We start from the raw sequence: 21,328 nt of genomic DNA on the forward strand, positions 1-21,328 counted from the left end.
AGGCCACATCTAGAGTAGTGCATCCAGATTTGGGCCCCCCCATCACAGAAAGGATGTGGACAAATTGAAGGGAGTCCAGCAGAGGGCAATGAAAATGATTAGGGGGCTGGGGCACATGACTTGCAAGGAGAGGCTGAGGGAACTGGGGTTATTTAGTCTGCAGAAGAGAAGAGTGAGGGGGGGATTTGACAGCAGCCTTCAACTACCTGAAGGAGGGTTCCAAAGAAGATGGAGCTAGGCTGTTCTCAGTGGTGGCAGATAACAGAATAAGGAGCAATGGTCTCAAGTTGCTGTGGGGGGAGGTCTAGGTTGGATATTAGGAAACACTATTTCACTAGGAGGGTGGTGAAGCACTGGAATAGGTTAACTAGGGAGGGGATGGAATCTCCATCCTTAGAGGTTTTTAAGGCCCGGCTTGACAGAGCCCTGGCTGGGATGATTTAGTTGGTGTTGGTCCTGCTTTGAGAGGAGGATTGGATTAGATGACCTCCTGAGGTCTCCTCCAACCCTAATATTCTATGATTCTGTGTGGGTGCTACCTCAAGGGATGGTGTGAAGTGAGAGGAGATACAGACAATGCACTGTTCTAGCTGAAGTGCTTATAGCACAGTGTAACTCCTGCTTCTCAAGGGGTTAGTGTTGGTCTTATCTCCCATATTAAGAAGCAGGGGGAGCTCACCTCCAACAGGCCCGGGTATCATTCCAATATGTCATGCCATTTGTATGCACTCAGTTCTGAGTACAGACATGACTCCTGTGCAGTGCCATGATTCCATTTTTCCTCCATGAGAAAGATAGCTTTATGGGTAAAGCATAGGGCTGAGAAGAGGTATGTGTGCTCTGCTGCTTCCCTACTATGGGCAAGTCACTTATTTGGTCAGTGCCTCAGTTCTTATCTGTCAGGTTGGAATGGCATTTGCTTCCCTCATAAGTGTGCAGTGAAGCCTGATTCATTAATGTCAGAAACTGATTTGTCCTTCTCTGTCACCTCCTAGCTACAGATCTTTCTAAATGGGGCTTCCTTTGTTTTAATTCCACAAGGCTCTCTTGTCTCTTGTCTGGGGGGGAAACCTGTTTCTCCCTGTGTTTGGACACAGACTTTAAAGCATAATATCAGTGAATATCCATAATGCCTCAGCTAGTATTAATACAGATATTTCACAATGATATTAATCATCAATCAGGTTTCAGAGTAGCAGCCATGTTAGTCTGTATTTGCAAAAAGAAAAGGAGAACTTGTGGCACCTTAGAGACTAACAAATTTATTTGAGCATAAGCTTTCATGAGCTACAGCTCACTTCATCGGATGCATTTGGTGGAAAATACAGTGAGGAGATTTATATACACACACAGAGAACATGAAACATGGGTTTTATCATACACACTGTAAGAAGCGTGATCACTTAAGATGAGCCATCACCAGCGGGTGGGGGGGGAAAGGAGGAAAACCTTTCATGGTGACAAGCAAGGTGGGCCATTTCCACCAGTTAACAAGAACATCTGAGGAACAGTGGGGGGTGGGGTGGAGAAATAACATGGGGAAATAGTTTTACTTTAGAAAACCTTTCATGGTGACAAAAGACCTTAAGTGCACTTTATAATACAGTAATATTGTATACAATCAGTTAATTCAATTACTTATCATTTGAGGTTCTGACCCGTGGAAGAGCCTATCTCCCTCACTCACTAAGTTGATGGCTTTGTTTGCCTTTTATGTACATGTACCATTGTTGTCGCTGCCTAGTTGGTCAAACAAACAAATACACAGTCTGTTGTTTAGGGCACAATGAGCTGATGCATTGCTTGCCAAGCACATTTTAATAACATAATCCTAGCACATATCCATAACTCATTGTACACATCCCGTATATACAACATGCAATAATTTTAAGTATCAGTGTGGTATTAGTTTTCCAATGATAGCTTACATGAGACCTTTTACATCCAGATTATGAAAACAGTTTGTTAGCTGTAGTGAATATGTCAGGCCTGACGGGAGCTGCTAACAGAGCACTGAACCACAAATGCGCATCTGTGTCATACCGTCCCATAATAACAAGCACTAAAGGGAGCATTTCCCATGCAGTGTTTCTCTTTTCTCCTCCTTTTTCATCTCTGTTGTTGGGCTATTTAAATTTTGAAAGAAAGGTTTGATTATTTAGATTTAACTTTATTCCAGACTTAAATTGTCAGGTCAAAAGTGTATTATATTGTTGCTTGCCCTAATTATCAAAAGGAAAATCTATTTAATTAGTGCTCTTGAGGCAAGCGACAGAAGAAGGGCCTGTGAGACTCTCACTTATTCAGAGGAGTGAGCCACTGCAATGGACTACTGTTTTATCAATGCCCTGCAGATGCTGTACCCTAAGGCCACCTACACTTTTGAGAAATAGCCTAGTGTCTTATAAGATGTTTTCTGAGATATTCATATCCCTTAAACATGTTTGTTCGACCAACCTCCTGCTGAGCTGCCATGGGGCAGAGACAGGTACAGCGTTACTGTCTGTGCAAAAGAATTATAAACTTTCTGCTTGTAATGCCCATGTTCAGTTTGGGGCTTTCCCAGTATGTATTGTCTAATGGAATCCTCTGATCACTGTTTTTGGCTGTACTTTTTGTTTATTTGTTAGGTCACTCTAGCCTAATAGGTCACAATTAATCACATAACAATATTCCACAACTTAGTTTCGATTGTGCAATGAATACTAGTGGGGTTGCTTAGCACATACAACATTGCACTATAAACCACCCTTATTGCACTGTGTTCAAAATAATTAAAAAAGAAAGAAGTATCAGAAAGGCAAATTAGAGAGTTCCAATGACAATTCTCTTATTCTAAGAACGTGGAAGATTCACTTAAAATGACATGCACGGTTTCCTGAGCCAGACAGATTATCTGTTTAGGTGCTTATATGGTCCCATCACTATAGTATTTCAGCACCTTCCAAGTTTTTAAATGTAGAAATAATTGATCTTCCTTCCTACCCTGGAGGAAGAATAACTTGATTAGTTTATAGAGACATGGGGGTGGGGGGTAGGTGCTGCAGGTGCACGCTTGCATGTGTGTAGAATTTATTGAGGGAAAGGCAAATCAAAGAAATGAGTCTTGCATTTAGTTCCAAACAGAGGGAGGGGGTGGGGTAACAAACATACAAATGCAAAATATTACTAGGAATTATAAGAAGCATGTAAAAAGCTACAGATTTAGAATCCTTTTTGAGATTTGGCTGTGTGAGTAAGCTATTTTAATTAAGAAATATTTATCTGCAGTGAGAAGTTGCTTGCTGGTTGGATAATTTCACCAAAAATATTTGTTATGCTTACAGTGCTTTCTCCTATAGCAAATGCTGACCTCTGATGTCATAAGTGGAGTATCTATGGCAACGTTGAGTGGTACAACTCATTTTACACTAGGGCTCTACCTCCTTACTTGGTACCTGGGATTAGAACAGCAAAGATGAGCAGTTTAGAGTACTTAGCATATCCGATGATTGTTGCCAATCACAGGCAGAGTACTAGCATGAAGAAAAAACTGGACATTGGTGACTATCTCGCTCACAAGAACAAACTAGAACTCGGTATGTTTTCTTAAATATTTCTCCTCCACATTTTTGAAGGTTTTAAAACCAGCTGAGATATTTCCCTGAAGGATAGCTAGCCATACAACTCAGAAAGTGTAAATTATATACACCAGAAAAATGGGAACTTCAGTCAGGACTCTATATAAGTAAAGAAGGCTCGAGGAAATCCTGCTGGGAAATACGGGTACTTTCTCTTTTTAAGATAAGACCAGACCCATGTTTTAAGATGACATATACTCCTGTTAGTTTATAGTTTCCATGATGAGAGCCAGTGGATTCACAGAATGACACAGGGTTTCTTGAGGATTTGAAACTTTCTCAGAACTTCATAATTTTACAGATTTATACCCAGACATATTAAGAGTTTCTTTTTATGTTGGAGGATAGTTGGCAGCAGAGGATTTACACAATTTATTTGAGAAGACTTTATCAAATTGGCATTGCTAGTGTAATCACATAGCTTTATTGATAAGAATATTATATATATATATATATATATATATATATGCATGTATATTGAAAAATCTTGTATCTGACCTGCAAGCGCTGATGGAAAAATTATTAGGACAGTTGGATTTTTTATTAATTTGAAGTTAAGATTCTTTAATTTCTGTTTATTCTGATTCAGAGATAAAATGAATAGATTAAAAATATGAGGTGCTCTCTAATAATTAACTAATGATGGAACAGCTTCTATATGAGGAGAGATTAAAAAGATGGGGATGTTTCAGTTTGGAAGAGTGGATGTGATAAAGGTCTACAAAATCATGAATGGTGTGGAGAAAGTGAATAAGGAAGTATTTACCCCTTCCCATAACACAAGAACGAGCTGTTACCCAAGGAAATTAATAGGCAGCAGGTTTAAAACAAAAAGAAGTACTTCTTCACACAATGCACAGTCAATCTGTGGAACTCATTGCTAGGGGATATTATGAAAGCCAAACTATAATGGGGGGGGGTTCAAAAAGAAGGTTCTCAACCTTTCCAGAGTACTGTACCCCTTGCAGGAATCTGATTTGTCTTGCATACCCCAAGTTTCACCTCACTTAAAAGCTACTTGCTTACAAAATCAGATATAAAAATACAGCAATGTCACAGCACACTATTACTGATAAATTGCTTATGTTCTCATTTTTACCATATAATTATAAAATAAATCAATTGGAATATAAATATTGTACTTACATTTCAGTGTATTGTACATACAGTAGTATAAACAAATCATTGTATGAAATTTTAGTTTGTACTGACTTTGCTAGTGCTTTTTATGTAACCTGTTGTAAAACTAGGCAAATATCTAGATGAGTTGATGTAGCCCCTGGAAGACCGCTGCATACCCCTAAGTTCATGAAGGATAGGGCCATCAATGGCTATTAGCCAATAGGCTCAGAGATGCAACCCCCATACTCTGGGTGTTCCTAGCTTCTCATTGCCAGAAGTTGAGAGTGGATGACAGGATGGCTTGATTGATGATTATCTGTTGTGTTCATTCCCTCTGAAGCATTTGCCATTGGCCCCTGTCAGAAGACAGGATGCTGGCCTAGATGGACCCAATATGACCGGTTTTGTGTTCTTATGATGCTGTGCTAAGTAACAAAAGACTGGGGGAAGGGAGTGGGGTGTCAGTAGCTCTTAAAGACTCATTATAGCAAAACATTCATTTTGATTTTGTCTTTTTCCTCAAGCAAGACCTCATGTTGATAATAAACCCCCACGTGCACAAACTCACCATCACTTTAAAATGAGCAAGATTCAGGTACTCTTCTTTCCATGTGTGTTCAGTTATCTCCTGTACTAATTGAGGTTTATTCATCATGCTTTACACAGTGCTATAAAGATAAGGCAGTGCTTCAGATAAGTAAAGAGGGGGGTATACAGTTGACTTTGGGTGTGGCACAGCAAGGGTTTACACCTAGGAGAGGGAGTGGGAAGAGTGAGAGGATGCAGAAACCATAGTCAAAGGATCAAAGATGCGCCTGGTCTCTGCATGCCTTGTTAGTTTCTTTAAAATACATATATTTATTTTGATGAAACAGTGGGGAGGACAGTAGTGCTGGACAAGCAGAGAGCACGGCAGTTATGGACATAATGGATGACAGGAGTGGGCAGGGGGGCTGGCTGGCAGGCAGTGGACTATGGGAGTGGAGGTTAATGGAGGCTAACCCAATAAAGTGCATCTTGAGGAAGGATTTGAAGCAGGAAAGTGATGTCACAAAACTGGGTCTCTTGCACAGGAGGACCAAAAGAGAATTGGTAGAATCGAAAGAGAAAACAAGCAGCTAGCAGAGAGGTTAGCTACCATTCAGCGTGGGACAGGGATGGTGGATTGCTGGAATGAATACTTTCAGAGGAGGTAGATAGTATTATTTGGATTACAGGAGCAGCCCAAAGCCTCACTCAGGATCAGATTCCCCATTGTGCTGGGCATAGCACAAACGTACAGCAGACAGTGCAGCTGCAAAGAACTCACACTCCACAAAAGGCAGAGCTATCTCAGTTATCACCCTTTCACGTTCACTCCTTTGTTCTCAGAAGTTGAACTGGTGCATTTGGGGAACGCGGTACCGTCTGAGGCCAGATGATGCCCTCAGGCTTAAAAGGGGCCATTTTTGGCAGAAGCAGCTGGAGTTGCATGATAAGGCAGCACTCACCCACCTCACCCCTCCATGGAAATCACTTTTATGTGTTTCTGGGAGGGAATGGGACAAGGCAGTAACTGCTCTCTGCTCCAATCCATGGGCCTCAACTGCATCCTCATGCTCCTTGACCCCTCCATGGCTTTTGATGCTACCATTCATTTCCTATGCGCACACGCACACATACAGGTGTGCATGTCTTTGCAGCACTGTCCTCCTGCCTCTCTGACTGTCTTTCCTTTGGGGTGGGGGTGTCTCCTCACCTTACCCATTCTCTGTCCGGACTCTACAGGGTTCTGTCCTTGGCCTGCTCTACTTTTTTCTGTGCACTCTCCAACTCAACTGTACTTGGCCTCCCAGACAACCACCCAGCGAAAGCTCGCACTCAGGACCTGATTATCAGCTGTCTGGCTGATGCAACTTTCTTCTCTCTGGCCACCCTGTCACCCCCTCCAGTCCACGCAAAATGTGTCCAGTAAGATAATCTTCCTGGCCTATCTCTCACCCCATATCAGCCTCTCCCCCACCCGCATCCTTCGACCATCTGCTGTCATTCCACAACAAGTTTTTGCTTCCCATCCTTCCTCGCCTTCAGAGCCCTGCATAGCTCTGCCCCTCCCTCCCCCACACTTATCAAACCTTGTCTTTCATGAGCCCTCACCCATTCTGCACTTCTAGCCCTGATACTGTCGGGGGAGCCAATATGTTCCAACCCACCATCCAGTGACCTTGTAACAATCACTAGAGCGGGAAGCTCACTTATGACAGAAGCCTCCAGTCCTTGAATCTGATTAGTGGAACTCGGAGGTAGGGGGGACCCTGCCTAGTTCCCTAATTCAATTTAAACCAAGCAGAGGAACAGGAAGTTGTTTATGCAACTGTTTCCCTTGCTTAGGACTGCCTCCCCTGCACTACCTGACACTGATCTCTGGTTCTGCTCTTTGGCACTATCCTCAGGCTCTGATTTGCTGGTAACCTGATCCCCTGCCTCTGATGTCTGAGGCTCAGTCTGCCCTTCAACACTGTCTCCACCTCTGATCACCTGCTAGCCTGACTTGGCCTGCCACTTGGCTTCTGACTCGTCCTAACCCCTAGGCATGACTGCCCACAGTCCAGTCATGACAGATATGCAGTACACCCACGCTCCCTCAAGAATCTCAGCCTTTTTCCATGCTACCCTCCCCAATCATGGAATGCCCTTCCAAACTGGTTTATCAATTTATCACCACCGTGCCACGTTCATGCCCCTCCTTATAATCCATTCCTACTAGGACACCCATCTGAAGTGAGCCAACCGAAATATGTATTTTCTTTCTGTACATTTAAAACTATAGACAAGATTCAACGTATGTGGTGCACGTGTCTTTGCTAGCAGCAGCATGACTTTATTACTGTCTTCCTTTCTACACCCTTCATTTCTGTTCTGTAGCTTCTTTCCTGCAGCACATGTGATACAGTGTAAGCTGTTTGGGGCTACATATGCATTGGGAGACACCTGCTACAGTTTGGGATGCTGTAAAGTAACCAACAATCATAAATCTAGAAATCAGCGTGGAAGGAACAGGGGACACTTATGCCAAAAAATATGATTTCACAACTCTGGGTTTCAGGCAACATCTGCTATTGAGCCTTTATATGAGAGCCGTGAACTGGAGTCAATCATCAGTGAGCAGACTCAGTGAAATATATCAGTTATGCCCCTTAGTCGAGGACAGATAAAAATTATTTTGACTGAGCATATGCCACCTGTTACTGTCAGTACGTGCCTCACTAGCGTCAGCCATTCAGCACAAAGATTCTGAGTATTCGATGGGTTTACAAATAAGGTTTTCATTTACATTTGTTTTTTGCAGCTCAAATAGGGAGAAGCAGAACAGGGAGATGGTGAGAATCACTGTTGAAAACCAGGGGATTCTGAAGCGACTTGGTGAACCTAAACCTACATATGATCGTAGGAAGTCCGAGATTGATTGGCAGGCATGTATAATCATTTTATTCTTAGAAACACTGTTTGCAGCTATAGTCAGACTAAACAAGGCGCAGAAGATTAATTGCTTGATCTGAAAGTTTTCCAAACCAAAATGTGCATGATCAGCTGTTGGCTGGTTTCTCTGGATCCTGTAGTTCTGGGCATATACATCCTTTATTAAAGCAAACCAAAACAGTCTTACGTTGGGTATTGATGTATCTAGAACATAAGAATAGTCCTACTGGGTCAGACCTAGGGTCCATCTAGCGCAGTATCCTGTCTTCTGACTGTGGCCAGTGACAGGTGCCCCAGAGGGAATGAACAGAACAGGTAATCATCAAGTGATCCATCCCCTGTCGCCCATTCCCAGCTTCTGACAAACAGAGGCTAGGGACACCATTCCTGCCCATCCTGGCTAATAGCCATTGATGGACCTATCCTCCATGAATTTATCTAGTTCTTTTTTGAACCCCGTTATGGTCTTGGCCTTCACAACATCCTCTGGCAAGGAGTTCCACAGGTTGACTGTGCGTTGTGTGAAGAAATACTTCCTTTTATTGTTTTACACCTGCTGCCTATTCATTTCATTTAATGACCCCTAATTCTTGTGTTATGAGAAGTAGTAAACAACACTTCCTTATCTACTTTTTCTATACCAGTCATGATTTTATAGACCTCAAGCATATCTCCCCATAGCCATCTCTTTTCCAAGCTGAAAAGTCCCAGTCTTGTTAATCTCTCCTCATACGGAAGCCATTCCATACTCCTAAGCATTTTTGTTGCCCTTTTCTGAACCTTTTCCAATGTCAATATATCTTTTTTGAAATGGGGCAACCACATCTGCACACAGTATTCAAGATGTGGGCATACCATGGATTTATATAGAGGCAACATGATATTTTCTGTCCTATTATCTATCCCTTTCTTAATTATTCCCAGCATACTGTTCGCCTTTTTGACTGCTGCTGCACATTGAGTGGATGTTTTCAGAGAACTATCCACAATGACTCCAAGAGCTCTTTCTTGAGTGGTAACAGCTACTTTAGACCCCATCACTTTATATGTATAGTTGGAATTATGCTTTTCAATGTGCATTACTTTGCATTTATCAACATTAAATTTCATCTGCCATTTTGTTGCCCAGTCACCCAGTTTTGAGAGATCCTTTTGTAGCTCTTTGCAGTCTTCCTGGGTCTTAACTATCTTTAGTAATTTTGTATAATCTGCAAATTTTGCCACCTCACTGTTTACCCCTTTTTCCAGTTCATTTATGAATATGCTGACTAGGACTGGTCGCAGAACAGACCCCTGGGGTACACCAGTATTTACCTCTCTCCATTCTGAAAACACATGTATACCTACCCTTTGTTTCCTATCTTTTAACCAGTTACCAATCCATGAAAGCACCTTCCCTCTTATGCCATGTCAACTTACTTTACGTAAGAGCCTTTGGTGAGAGACCTTGTCAAAGGCTTTCTGAAAATCTAAGTACACTATATCCACTGGATCCCCTTGGTCCACATGCTTGTTGACCCCCTCAAAGAATTCTAGTAGATTGGCGAGGCATGATTTCCCTTAATTAAAACCATGTTGACTCTTCCTTAACTAATTATGTTCACCTATATGTCTGACAATATTGTTCTTTACTATAGTTTCAACCAGTTTGCCCGGTATTGAAGTCAGGCTTACAGGCCTGTAATTGCCGGGATCACCTCTGGAGCCCTTTTTAAAAATTGGCATCACATTAGCTATCCCCCTGTCATCTGGTACAGAAGCTGACCTAAATGACAGGTTACAGACTACTTCTGCAATGTCACATTTGAGTTCCTTCAGAACTCTTGGGTGAATACCATCTGGTCCTGGTGACTTATTGCTGTTTAATTTCTCAATTTGTTCCAAATCCTCCTCTAAGGATACCTCAATCTAGGACAGTTCCTCAGATCTGTCACCTAAAAAGAATGGCTCAGGTTTGGGAATCTCCCTCATATCCTCAGCCATGAAGACCAATGCAAAGAATTCATTTAGTTTCTCCGCAATGACCTTATTGTCCTTGAGTGGTCCTTTAGCACCTCGATCGTCCACTGGTTGTTTAGCAGGCTTCCTGCTTCTGATGTACTTAAAAAAAGTTTGCTATTACTTTTTGAGTCTTTGGCTAACTGTTCCTCAGATTCTTTTTTGACCTTCCTAATTGTATTTTTATACTTCTTTTGCCAGTGTTTATGCTCCTTTCTATTTTCCTCACTAGGATTTAACGTCCACTTTTTAAAGGATGCCTTTTTGCCTCTCACTGCTTCTTTTACTTTGTTGCATAGGTGTATCTGTATATGTATATCTAGATATAGGCAAGCCCAATACCATTGCACAGTAATATGGAGGGGATCTTGTTAAATCAAAAACTACTTAGTTAATCATATAGTGGGCTAGATATAATTGCTCCCTAAAGCTACCCATTGTGGTAATCAGCAAGACTTGGGTAATGGAAAAGGGGAGAATTCACTAGAATTAAATTAATGCCTTGTCAAGTATTTATTAAACGAAAAACATCTCCCTGTTCATCAGGCTGAAGGGCTGGCTCCCTTAAGGGATGGAGTCTCAGTGTAAAAAGGGTTCTCTCATTGGGGTGTGAGCTTCATTGACCTTTTATTCTGACATTCTCAATTAATATGACCTTTTAGTACAAACAAAAGAAACTACACCTGTTATGCTGTGTTTATAACTTAAATGTGAGCATCACCCTCTATTCACATGCATGATTTCAGATGTAAAATTCGTTTGTGCCTGAACAAGATTTTAGGCTCTGGCTTTTTCTTGTTAGCTACAAACTGCAATAAGTGACAAATCCACTGAAAGAAGAGCCTGAGCCTTAATTTCTGGCCAGGGTTACTAATTTGACTGACAGCAGTGACTGATTTCTCACTGAAACTTTGTGAAGGCACTGGAGTCTAAACTGGAAATGTTGCATTTCTCTAACTTTATAGTTACCCTCAGCCCGTTAGAGGCTCATGTTGTGTTCACACCTGCAGACTGTAAAATTACTGACTTTCCCCACAACCAGTTCCATTTATGAGGATGTTTCATTCAGTTTGCAATGGGATGGAGATAATGAAAAGGAAGTTATAAAAAATCAGGTGCATGTATCTATGTTAGTTCTCTCCTCATAGCTCCCCCATTCTGCAAGAATTTCTCCAAGGACGCCATCTACTTCCTGCATCATATTGTAAGGGGAAGAAGAACTGCCTCATGTTGCAGTCTTAGCAACACCTGAAACATGATTTACCTGTGTGAGCTTCTCAGCCCAGACAGCGGGTAATAGGCATTATTCCCTTCTTTGTGGCATAATCTATGTGCCACTCTCCACTCAGGAACTAAGACTTTACATTTTTTAGTCAAAGCAACTACTGACTTTCAGTTAATTTATTGTTTGCAGCATTGGCAGAATTTGAGAATCTGGGGTAAATTCTTAAGCAGAGTGCAAGAGAAGAGTATACAAACCCTGTTATTAGTGAACTGGGGTTGTATATGCATTTTCTCCCTCACACTGCTTCAAAAGCATAGTTCTCTCTCGTAATTGTGAAAAGATGCCAACCCTAATTTCTCTGTCACCGAATTAAATGTCTTCCTTAAGTCACTGCTTACGCATGCAATAAAATTCACAAAGCCACAAAACTCCCTCCAAAGAAGGAAACAAAGCTATGGAACAGCTACAGCTCATTGTTGAAGGAAGGCTATTGAGTTTACACAATAATTGTCATGTCTCTGTCTCTCATTTTAAAACAAAGTTGCTGAACCTATTTTGGATTCCTCAGTTACTGAAGAAGATTTAAAGGCCCATTACAGCCTCCTCTATGCTGCATTACTGTCAAAAGGGTTAAGCAAGACCTGGGTTTCTAGATACCCTTAGTGCCCTGGTATTTCAGCTCTCGGAAATTCAAGAGACTAATAGAATTCTGTATCAAGGTTTTAGACAGGAATTAATTAAAACACATGATTTAGAATGTGGGCTTTCTGGGGCAGGATCTATGTCTGTTTGTTTTGTGAGAGGTGTGGCACATTTTTGGTAGCTCAGAAATACATATTTTAATTTCTTGATTGCAATCAGGATTAAAAATGTTACATTTTCAAAAGTGACTTCTGCTATTTGATGCCCAACTCAAGCAACTTCAGCTCCCCACGGCTTTAACTAGAATTGTGGGAGACAGCACATGTGAAAAATCAGACTCAAGACACCTCATTCTGTGATGCCCAAATCAGAAGAATCAAAAATCAGGGTCTACTTTTGGCCGCAGGCATTTAGACTAACTACTTATAAAACAGAAAACATGGATGAGCGATCCACAAGTACTGAAGGAACAGGATGGATAAGTGTAAGGAAAACAAAAAAGCATCATGACCAAACAGTGTACTTGTTTTAATTACAATCCTAATAGTCACTTTAATAGATAATCAGTGTCACTGACAAATCTACTTTTTCCTTCTCTTTGGCAGAATTCACGGCACTATATCCGGAATACCACGCGGTATCTCATTGCTTCTCAGGATAGCTAGGTATACAGTTCTGCCTTGGCTTTATTCATTTTCTAAAACTGTATGTGGCTGTCAAAGTGTTGTTAGTGATGCGACCTGATTTGTGTGTGTATTTTACCCCTCCTGCAGTCAGTGCATGTGCATAATACCTAGGAGAGACTGCTCCAGATCCTGCCTGGTGCCCGCTCACCCATGAAATGCAGGATTGCTGAGTGACCTGGTAGCTTGCATTTAAATATGGCATCTTCTGAAATAACTGTGTGTGTGTGGCGGGAGTTGGGGGGGGGGTGAATCACAATCTTTTCCTCTCTCAACTTACCCGCTGCCCTACAGGGCTTGCAAATCAGCACTGCCCTGAAGCTGCCTGCTCCTCCAGCTGGAATTTGTTCCAGCAAAGTGTCTGAAGCCTGGACATTGCCACCTTCTTCCATCTGCTCCTATTCCAGCCAGCTGAGATCTTTGCCCCCCAAACCCCTTGAGCTGGTGCCAGTCCAAACACCTCCCAACTCCACTCTGTACCCATTCGGTTGGGGCCCTGCCTATCATCATTCAGTTCCCTGTAACCCCTCTCCAGAGGCCCTGGCTGTTGCAGAAATGCTTGAACTCTAAATAATAAATGAAACTTTAAATTAGGTTAGTTGCTTAATAGTTGGTTTATTAGGGGTTAGAATTTTGCCTTTATATGATGATTGATAACATGGGGCTGGTGAGTAAACAAGAGGTTTTGGTAAGATGAGGCAAAAGTTATTTTCATTTCATATCCACTCAAAATGCAAAAAGGAGGAAATTGGTGTTTGCCAAAGGACAAAACTGGCAAAAAGTTTAAAGAAATGTCCTAAAAGGTTTGTAAAGTGTGAGAGATTAAAAGAATAAAGAAATTATTTGTGAATGTAACAGGATGCCCAATCTGTAGACCTCACACTTGGGCCCTGATTCAGCAAAATATTTAAGCATGTGTTTAGGTTTCGCTGAAGTCATTGTACTAATGTACTTTGCTGAACTGGAGCCTCAGGCATAACTCCTTATGGGGTCAAGACTTCATTAGGCAAACTGATTTTTTTCAATTCCCCTCCCTCCCTTTTCTTTCCAAATTGCAGGAGAATACACCAGGCATGGATAATACAGCAGAGACTCAGCACATCTTGAAAGTCTGATGGCCTGTTAGGGATACATATCACATCGGCTGATGTTTTCTTAGGATTGTAAAATAAAATGGAGCATTGAATGAATGCAGTTTTCCTATAAAAGTGCAACTCCCCACTCCAGCCTCAAAATCTTCACCACATATATGTCTACTTTTGCCATAATTTATTTTGAATTTACAAACAAAACTGCACCTAAAAAACTCACATTACAATTCTCACAAATTAATAAAAAGGCAATTGTGTTTAACTACAGGGTTTGATGCCTGCACAGGATAGAAATGGAGGCAAATATCATTTATTAGATGAATCAGATTGTAAATGACATTTTAGCTCAGTGATTGATACCAATTTAGACCATGAGACATTTTCAGTTATTGTAATTCTAAATATTTTACAAAATCTGCACATTTCCATTTGTCTTGGTTCTTTTAGCAACTATTTCCTCTATTGGTATCTACTGGACTATAAAGCAAACAAACTATGTTGTACTTTTACTGCTACTATTTTGTAAGTGGTTTGATAATAATTCCTGCATTGAATAGATTTCTGTTGATATTATTTTACAGCACAGAGAATGCTGTTTCATCTAACCTATATCCTTGTTCATGGTGACACACGGTATATATTTTATCATGTCTAGTTGGATGTATTAAAGCTGTTAGTAATCTGCAATAAATCTAGAGACACATTGATTATTTTACACAAAGGCACCCTCTTTCCATCTGGTATTCTCACAAAGTCACTTAGTGTGAAATTTTACTCTTTAGTTTAAAATTGCTTTCAAAGAGTTATGCCCAGCGATTATAAAATGGAGATGGTGCCTCAACTACCAGCTACGCTTGTCCAGCATCACTGCCTGTGAGCTACCCCCTCTGGGATGCGGTGGGTGAGGCAGAGTGTGAAAAGACTTTCAGGCAAAGCGGCTGGACACTCAGGCATTGTCTGGCATTGAGGAGTTGCTGTTTCTCTCTGGCAAACCACCTGTGGCTTCTCAGAGAGGAACCCAATCTGGCAGTCCAGACTGCTTGCTGCCAGGACACTGCAGGTCCAGCAGCCTGAGAAAGTTTCTTCCTCAAAGAGGGTACCAGGTGGAGTTTTTCTCAACACCTAAGGCCAGGTCTCCATTATACACTTTTGCCAGTACAATGGCAGTTAGAACTGTCAATTTTTGAAATTTCTGTATTTCCAAGAACCTAAGGTAAATGTAAAAAGAAAAGGAGTACTTGTGGCACCTTAGAGACTAACAAATGTATTTGAGCATAAGCTTTCATGAGCTACAGCTCACTTCATTGGATGCATGCACAAGTCCTCCTTTTCTTTTTGCGAATACAAACTAACATGGCTGCTACTCTGAAACCTAAGGTAAATGTAGTTATACTGGCATGGGATTGGAGAGGGGAGGAGGAAGCACCTTTTCCCTAGTGTAAGCTGTGTCTATACAAGTAGAGTTTCCCATTGTAGCTATACCAGCAAACCTCTTCTAGCATAGCTCTGGCCTAAGTTATTTAGGCACACAACTCCCACTGACTTTCAAGGGGACTTGTACTCCATAGTCACTTTTGAAAATTCAAACAATCTTGGTATCCTGAGGAAATTTTTGTTGTAAGACTTCCATTATCCCTCCCTCTGTTGAAGCTAACGAGGTAAGGAGGACAGCGAGAGGAGCAGACTTCAACCAAAACTTGCTTTGGCAGTGAAGACTGTATGTCAGCTAGAGGAGAGATTCATCAGCTGGATCTGACAACCTCACTTCTGAGCCCTGACTCCCACCCAGATCCTTGCCTGAATTTTCTGCATATCTACATAGGCCCCAGCTACCCTTCCATGCTCAGGTCCCCTTGCCTCTGCTAAGTGTGTGTATATATATATAAAGTGTAATACATCCCCTACAGATGTAAAAATTATCATTTTTTTTCCATTCAGAGGTGGGGGGGAGGGAAGGGGAACATAAGACTGGGGCAAATCTATGTGGAAAGCCAAGCCTGGCTCCAAAATCATACACAACCATAACTTCACCCTCACAGTTAGTTTTATTACTAAGTAAAATTACCAGTAAGAAGATGATTGTTGCCAATGTTGGGTAGTGTCTTTTTAGAGATTTTTTAACATTTTCAGGAACTGGGTGCGTGCAATCTGGGTCACTGACTATTGGAAGCGAAAGGGAGTGGGGTAAAGTACATGAACTGAGATGGGTCTGGATATAAATGTAGTTGTGAGTTTCAGTAGTTGGGGGTGAAAGGAAATGGATTTGAGCAACAATAATTCTCACATAGTGTCTAACAACATTCTTTGTGTGGTCTGCACAGTGGGGCTGGGGGGACTTTCATTTCTGTTTCTTTACTGGTCTCAGACATTGTAGTTCTACATTTCTGTTGGTAGTTTGTGTCTTGATCTACCTGCAGACTATAAGCTTCTTTGGCCAGGTCATTTTACTTTTGCCTATAAAACATAATGTACTAAATCAATAATATGGAAAATAGCAGAATTTCTTTGTGGAGCATAGTTTCTGCTGTGTTTCAAACCTATTTTACAACAGAAACAAGATGCAAAAGATGTTTATGCTTTTAGTGAGCTGGTATAAAAACCAGGTAAAATGCTAATATGCCAAATTCAGGCCTGGGCTCCACTGAATGGGCTGAGCCTTTAACATGCAGGGATGGTGGAAAGCCCTGCTTTTGGCTATATAAAGCATACCTGGCTCCATATAGGTGATATGACTCTTTTCAAATATAATAATGACCCATCTCCTCAGATTCACAGCACTAGAAATTCTCCTCCACTCTATAATGCATTGAAGTCTCTATCATACGACTGGGGTTCATTTGTTTTACTGTAGGTTGTTGACTTATGTGAGAGACTAGATACTTGCAATAACATACGGTTGTAGTGATTGGTCAATTAATCAATTCCCATCTTTTTATGCCAAGACTTATTTGATCACAATGCTCTACCTTTACCATATGGGTAAGTTGACCATATTTTCAAAATCAAAACCCAAATGTTTTTTGTGGTAACCTTCTTAAGGTCAGGAAAAAACTGAATTTCTTGGCATTGACTCGCTTTTCATAGATTTATGCTGCCTGGGTCAGAAAATCACAGAAGAGCTGAGCACCACCACTTCCTTCCAATGACAATAGCAAGGAGGAAGCAGAAGGACCATCAGCACTTCCTCCTGGGGCCAGAGCAGGGGTTTTGTACTGACCACACTGAGTCAGTCTTAGACTCGTATTGCAATGTGGTCTTAAGACAAGCACTGACCCTGCCCAATGATTGTCACAAAGCACACGCTCAGTTCTTGATCAGAATGAAACAGTATGCAAAACACTTTAAGAGTGGAACTGATCTTGGACAAACATTTTGTAGTTATTAAAAACCTGAACATTTTGATAGATGAAATGAAAAACTGGAACATTTCATGTGTCCCATAAGAAGTTCCAAGGACTTCATAAAAAACCTGGGATGCATGGTCTCTTTACATAATGGTAAGATCACATGAATAGGGCAGGGTCTAGTAACCACACAGAGCCACTCCAGACTTGAGTAGATTTGTGCCCATATTAGACCCTGAATGAATAATGTGATTGAATACTGTTTTGAATCTAGATATGAGAAACATTTTACTTACTGTTCTTTGGAGGGGGAATGTAACAGGGTGGCTTGCTCTGTGGGCTGGAGAGCTTGGGGCTGATCCAGCCCTGAACACAGAATGGGCTTCAGCTGAGTGAAATGAGGTGATTCCTGTATAAAAGGACCAAGGTTTAAGTGCTGAAAGGGTCCAACTGGGGAAAGAGATGGCAGGGAGCAAGATGGTTCCTGCAGAGCCCTGAGTGAGAAAAGTTATCTAGGCAGAGAGCAGCCTGGGAGGAACCCTGAGTAATGGGAAGAAACTGGTTGAAGAAGAGATTCAGAGAGTGTGGAAAGTTTGATTCTGTTAAAAAGTTTTGAAGCCTAGTTTGGACAACTATGACCCAGGAGGGGTGGAATAAAAGACTGTGACCCAGCCAGAGGGCCAAGTTACCTGACAGAGAAACTGTCACAGCACCCAGTGAAGGAGATGGTATGAGAGCTGCAACACTATGCTTGGCATGAGGAGCACATAATGGTGGGTGCCTCAATGGTGAATGGATTCCATTACAGAAAATCCATTACAGTGATTTTGCTTAACAATAACTTCATATTATAAAGACAAAAATAAGCATGGGTTTACATTTGAAGCCATTGCTAAAGGATTTGATATATAGGAAAGATCATAAGTGGCAGGCAAATGGAAAGCAGGAACTCCTAGGTAGATAATGTATTTATCAATAGCAGATTTAGCAAATTATGAACTGTCATTGATTTCCAAAGTCCTACTATAATTGCATTTTCATCTATACACTAAAAAATTCTGTATATTCAAACTTCCTGAAGTATTTGGAAAAAAGTCTCGCAGCCATGTAGATTTAATCTCCAAGACTTGCTTTGTCCCTTACACTCTCTGGGACCATTTGTCTGAGTTAATATACTTGTTTCCATAGCCGTTGGCAGGATGGAACCTTAGACAGTAGGTGAAGTTTTACTCTGTATCACAAAGTATTTATAAAGCTTAAAAATCACTAAATTTTTACCAATCAATCTACATTGAGCACTCGAAGTTTTAAATGACACTACTAAAAATTGTGGTTCAGGAACCCCATGTCAGCTTCTGACTGATAGGTCTGTCTAGTTTAACTGATAGGACATTTTTATATTACTTTCTAGACAAACTGGCAGTTTTGGAGTGCAGCTGACATGTTCCCTCTTATAATCCTTATATTTACAGCACATTTTATATAGGCTTTCCTTCTGACATGTGAGAGCGGGCTATGATCTAACCCAACTCACTGGCACCCAAAATGAGTTCTCATTCAGCTTCTCTAGCAGAGTTTTCAACTGATTATAGGCACTCTGGAGGTCTTCTTTCAGCAGAACAGTGTCAATTAAATGGCCATACTGCTCTTCGATAAATGCTGCTGAATTAATAATGTCCTGCTGTTCTTCATCCTGCAGGCCAATATGTGAGAAGATATTAAACTTGCAATAGTCATTCTATCCTTCTCATAACTTGTTTAGCCACTTCGTATCCTCCCCAAGCTTCTAACAACTTTGAAAGGAAATAAAACAAAAAAGCTATTGCCAATGTGAAAGGATAAAATGAATTCTTGCTATCAAGTTTGAGCACTGTGCTAGTGCTAGGAGTGATATGGCCTCAGGGATGGAAGGGGTGAGTGAGGGATTTTGAAATGGTTACAAAAGTAAAATGAAAATGTGGCATTGCACTCAAAGTAACAAAATTGCTGCCTAACCAAACTCAGGTGCCAACCAGACTCCCTTCAAAAGTAAAAGAATGACAGTGGAACAGATATGCCCAAGTTCAACAACACTGAGCACTTCACTGGAAACTTTGCAGGATCCCATAGGCAGTGTGCATGCGAACTCACACACTTTATTACCAAAATAAATGAACAATAATGTGTTCGTACTTCTCTAAAGAGATAATACCAACCAGCTTTGTTTCCTCTTCCTTGCAAGATTATACCTCTTGTTATGCAAGGACCACAAATGAGTAACAGCCTAATCATCTTGGGATTCACTCTGCAGTTACAAGGCAAAAGTTGCCTTCTGGGCACTCACGTAGGCTGCTCAGTGGCAGAATAACAAGGTTACTAACTAATCCTACTACACTAGTAGTACTAGTAGTAGGCGTGAACCTGAATATTTTGTACTACTACAAAGAGTAGATTCTTACTCCTCCTGCATTCCTGACATGGTTAGAATTTAGGGAGCAGAATCTCCCTCTGAAGTTCTAACTCTGTTCAAGTCATGGTGGGTGTTGTTAAACTGAAAACAAGCCTGTTTCTCAACTCCATCTCCCCCCCCCCCCCCCCCCGCCTCAAAGAGGATATGCGTGGTAAGAGCCAAACACAAAGTACAGTCTTCCTAAGAAGAAACCATACCTATGGACCAAAACAAAACAGTCAGGATTATCCAGCAGATTTAGCTCTCACCCAGATACAAGTTGTCTTTGCAAATTGTATGTTTTATGCCTCCCATACTATCCCAAACCTTCTCTAGAAAAAAGTGAAAGAAACATGAGATCACCTTGAATAATTTGCCTACTCTTCTTGGATTACCTGCCTGCCCTTTCTCCATACTGCAGAAACAAATCCTAAATGAATTAAAGAAACATTCAACTTTCTCCTACAACTGCCTCCCTGGTAGCTTATTTCATATCTCTAATAGTCAGTGAAACAACTATGTCAGCAACTGTGTTTATTGTTTTACTTGTGTTTGAGGAAAAGTCATGCAGCATGAAGACACTTGTAAAATTAAAAGGCAAAACACACTTCAGGAAAATTAAGTAAATTAATATATGAGATGAAGGTGTAGCAGCTGAAATAATGGTAGTCGTATTCACCTTAGCATGGGGGCTCTGAAAACTGTGTAGCAGCTTATAAAATCTGAATCTCAAATCAGAGTTTTATTGGATATCATTATCTTGCAGAACATCTCAGGCATGTCCTGTAGGAGGATGCTTTGCTGTCCATACTGACCCATCAGCAAGGAGACATAATAGAGGAAGGCAAAAGGAGTTCCCAGGTAATTGCCACATGAATGTAGCTACTTAGAACTCTCAACCTGACTTCCTATCATAAGACTAGAGCCAGTTATGTTATCTCACTCAACTGGAGGGACAGGTATTTCTCTTATGAAAAAATATTCCAAATATGGCTTCTTCAGTGTCTTAAGAACTGAGGTTAAAATACTTACAAGTGGGGCTGAGATTTCTTCTGAAGTTGGAGATGTTGGTGCATTTTTTTTCTTTTCTGGAACCAAAGGCTTCACAAATATAACATATGGTTTAAACTCTGGTGTTCTCAGGTGCTTTATTGCCTGTGAGTAGAAATATACATGAGCTTTTTATGTATGTTAAGGAAAACTTTTACATGATAAGTTAATGTATGAAACTTCAATTATCCCTGTTCCAACTGTTCTTAGTAATTTCAACTGTATAAATTTTTCATTTGAAACTCTGTGTAAAATACTCGCAAAAAGAAAAGGAGTACTTGTGGCACCTTAGAGACTAACAAATTTATTAGAGCATAAGCTTTCGTGACCTACAGCTGAGCATTACATCTGTAATTCTCCAAAAAGGAGACTAATATAATGTCAGTGTCATTGCACACAGATCTTGCTGTGCATTAAATTTACAGAAAGGGGAAAGTAATACAAGAGAAAAGGATATAACTTGCTTATTAGGCCAAATTATCCTTACTTTCCTTTCATAAAAAAAGTGGACAAAACCCAAGAAATTGAACTCTACTTGCTTTGACAGGAGTATTTAAAGTTATTTCTTAATCCCAGACACATGACCTGGGCCAGCCACTGGCAAAAGAGAGGAGTTAGTACCCAGTGACTTCAGTTACAGCTAGAATCACTCTTTTTTTTGTGTGG

General features: G+C 40.9%; 2 protein-coding genes across 5 annotated transcripts in view; one reads left to right on the forward strand and one right to left on the reverse strand.

Annotated features, from left to right (window-relative positions):
- Nucleotides 1-1,550: 1,550 nt before the first annotated feature.
- CFAP97D1 (CFAP97 domain containing 1) lies at nt 1,551-14,531 on the forward strand. Its single transcript, XM_038385684.2, has 6 exons — nt 1,551-3,578; nt 5,267-5,337; nt 5,816-5,934; nt 8,071-8,194; nt 12,672-12,731; nt 13,808-14,531. Exons 1-5 carry the CDS (start codon nt 3,458-3,460, stop codon nt 12,729-12,731), a joined length of 495 nt encoding a protein of 164 aa, XP_038241612.1. The 5' UTR covers nt 1,551-3,457; the 3' UTR covers nt 13,808-14,531.
- Nucleotides 14,263-21,328, reverse strand: part of MPP3 (membrane palmitoylated protein 3) — a 61,019-nt gene continuing 53,953 nt past the window's right edge. For 3 of the 4 annotated variants that reach the window (XM_043503564.1, XM_038385679.2, XM_043503563.1), the window contains 2 exons: nt 20,645-20,767; nt 14,263-18,877 (listed from right to left, as the gene is read on the reverse strand). In XM_043503564.1, coding sequence (XP_043359499.1) covers nt 18,698-18,877; nt 20,645-20,767 — 303 coding nt within the window. In that variant the 3' untranslated portion in view covers nt 14,263-18,697. The other variant, XM_038385680.2, reaches the window with a different exon arrangement.

The sequence above is a fragment of the Dermochelys coriacea genome, chromosome 27 (genome assembly GCF_009764565.3).
Source record: "Dermochelys coriacea isolate rDerCor1 chromosome 27, rDerCor1.pri.v4, whole genome shotgun sequence".
NCBI lineage: Eukaryota > Metazoa > Chordata > Testudines > Dermochelyidae > Dermochelys > Dermochelys coriacea.

Coding starts and splice junctions, on each gene's coding strand:
- CFAP97D1 (XM_038385684.2), top strand. CDS start 3,458: ATGAGCAGTTTAGAGTACTTAGCATATCCGATGATTGTTGCCAATCAC. Junction 5,338..5,815: donor TTAAAATGAGCAAGATTCAG/GTACTCTTCTTT, acceptor TCTCTTGCACAG/GAGGACCAAAAGAGAATTGG. Junction 5,935..8,070: donor AATGAATACTTTCAGAGGAG/GTAGATAGTATT, acceptor TGTTTTTTGCAG/CTCAAATAGGGAGAAGCAGA.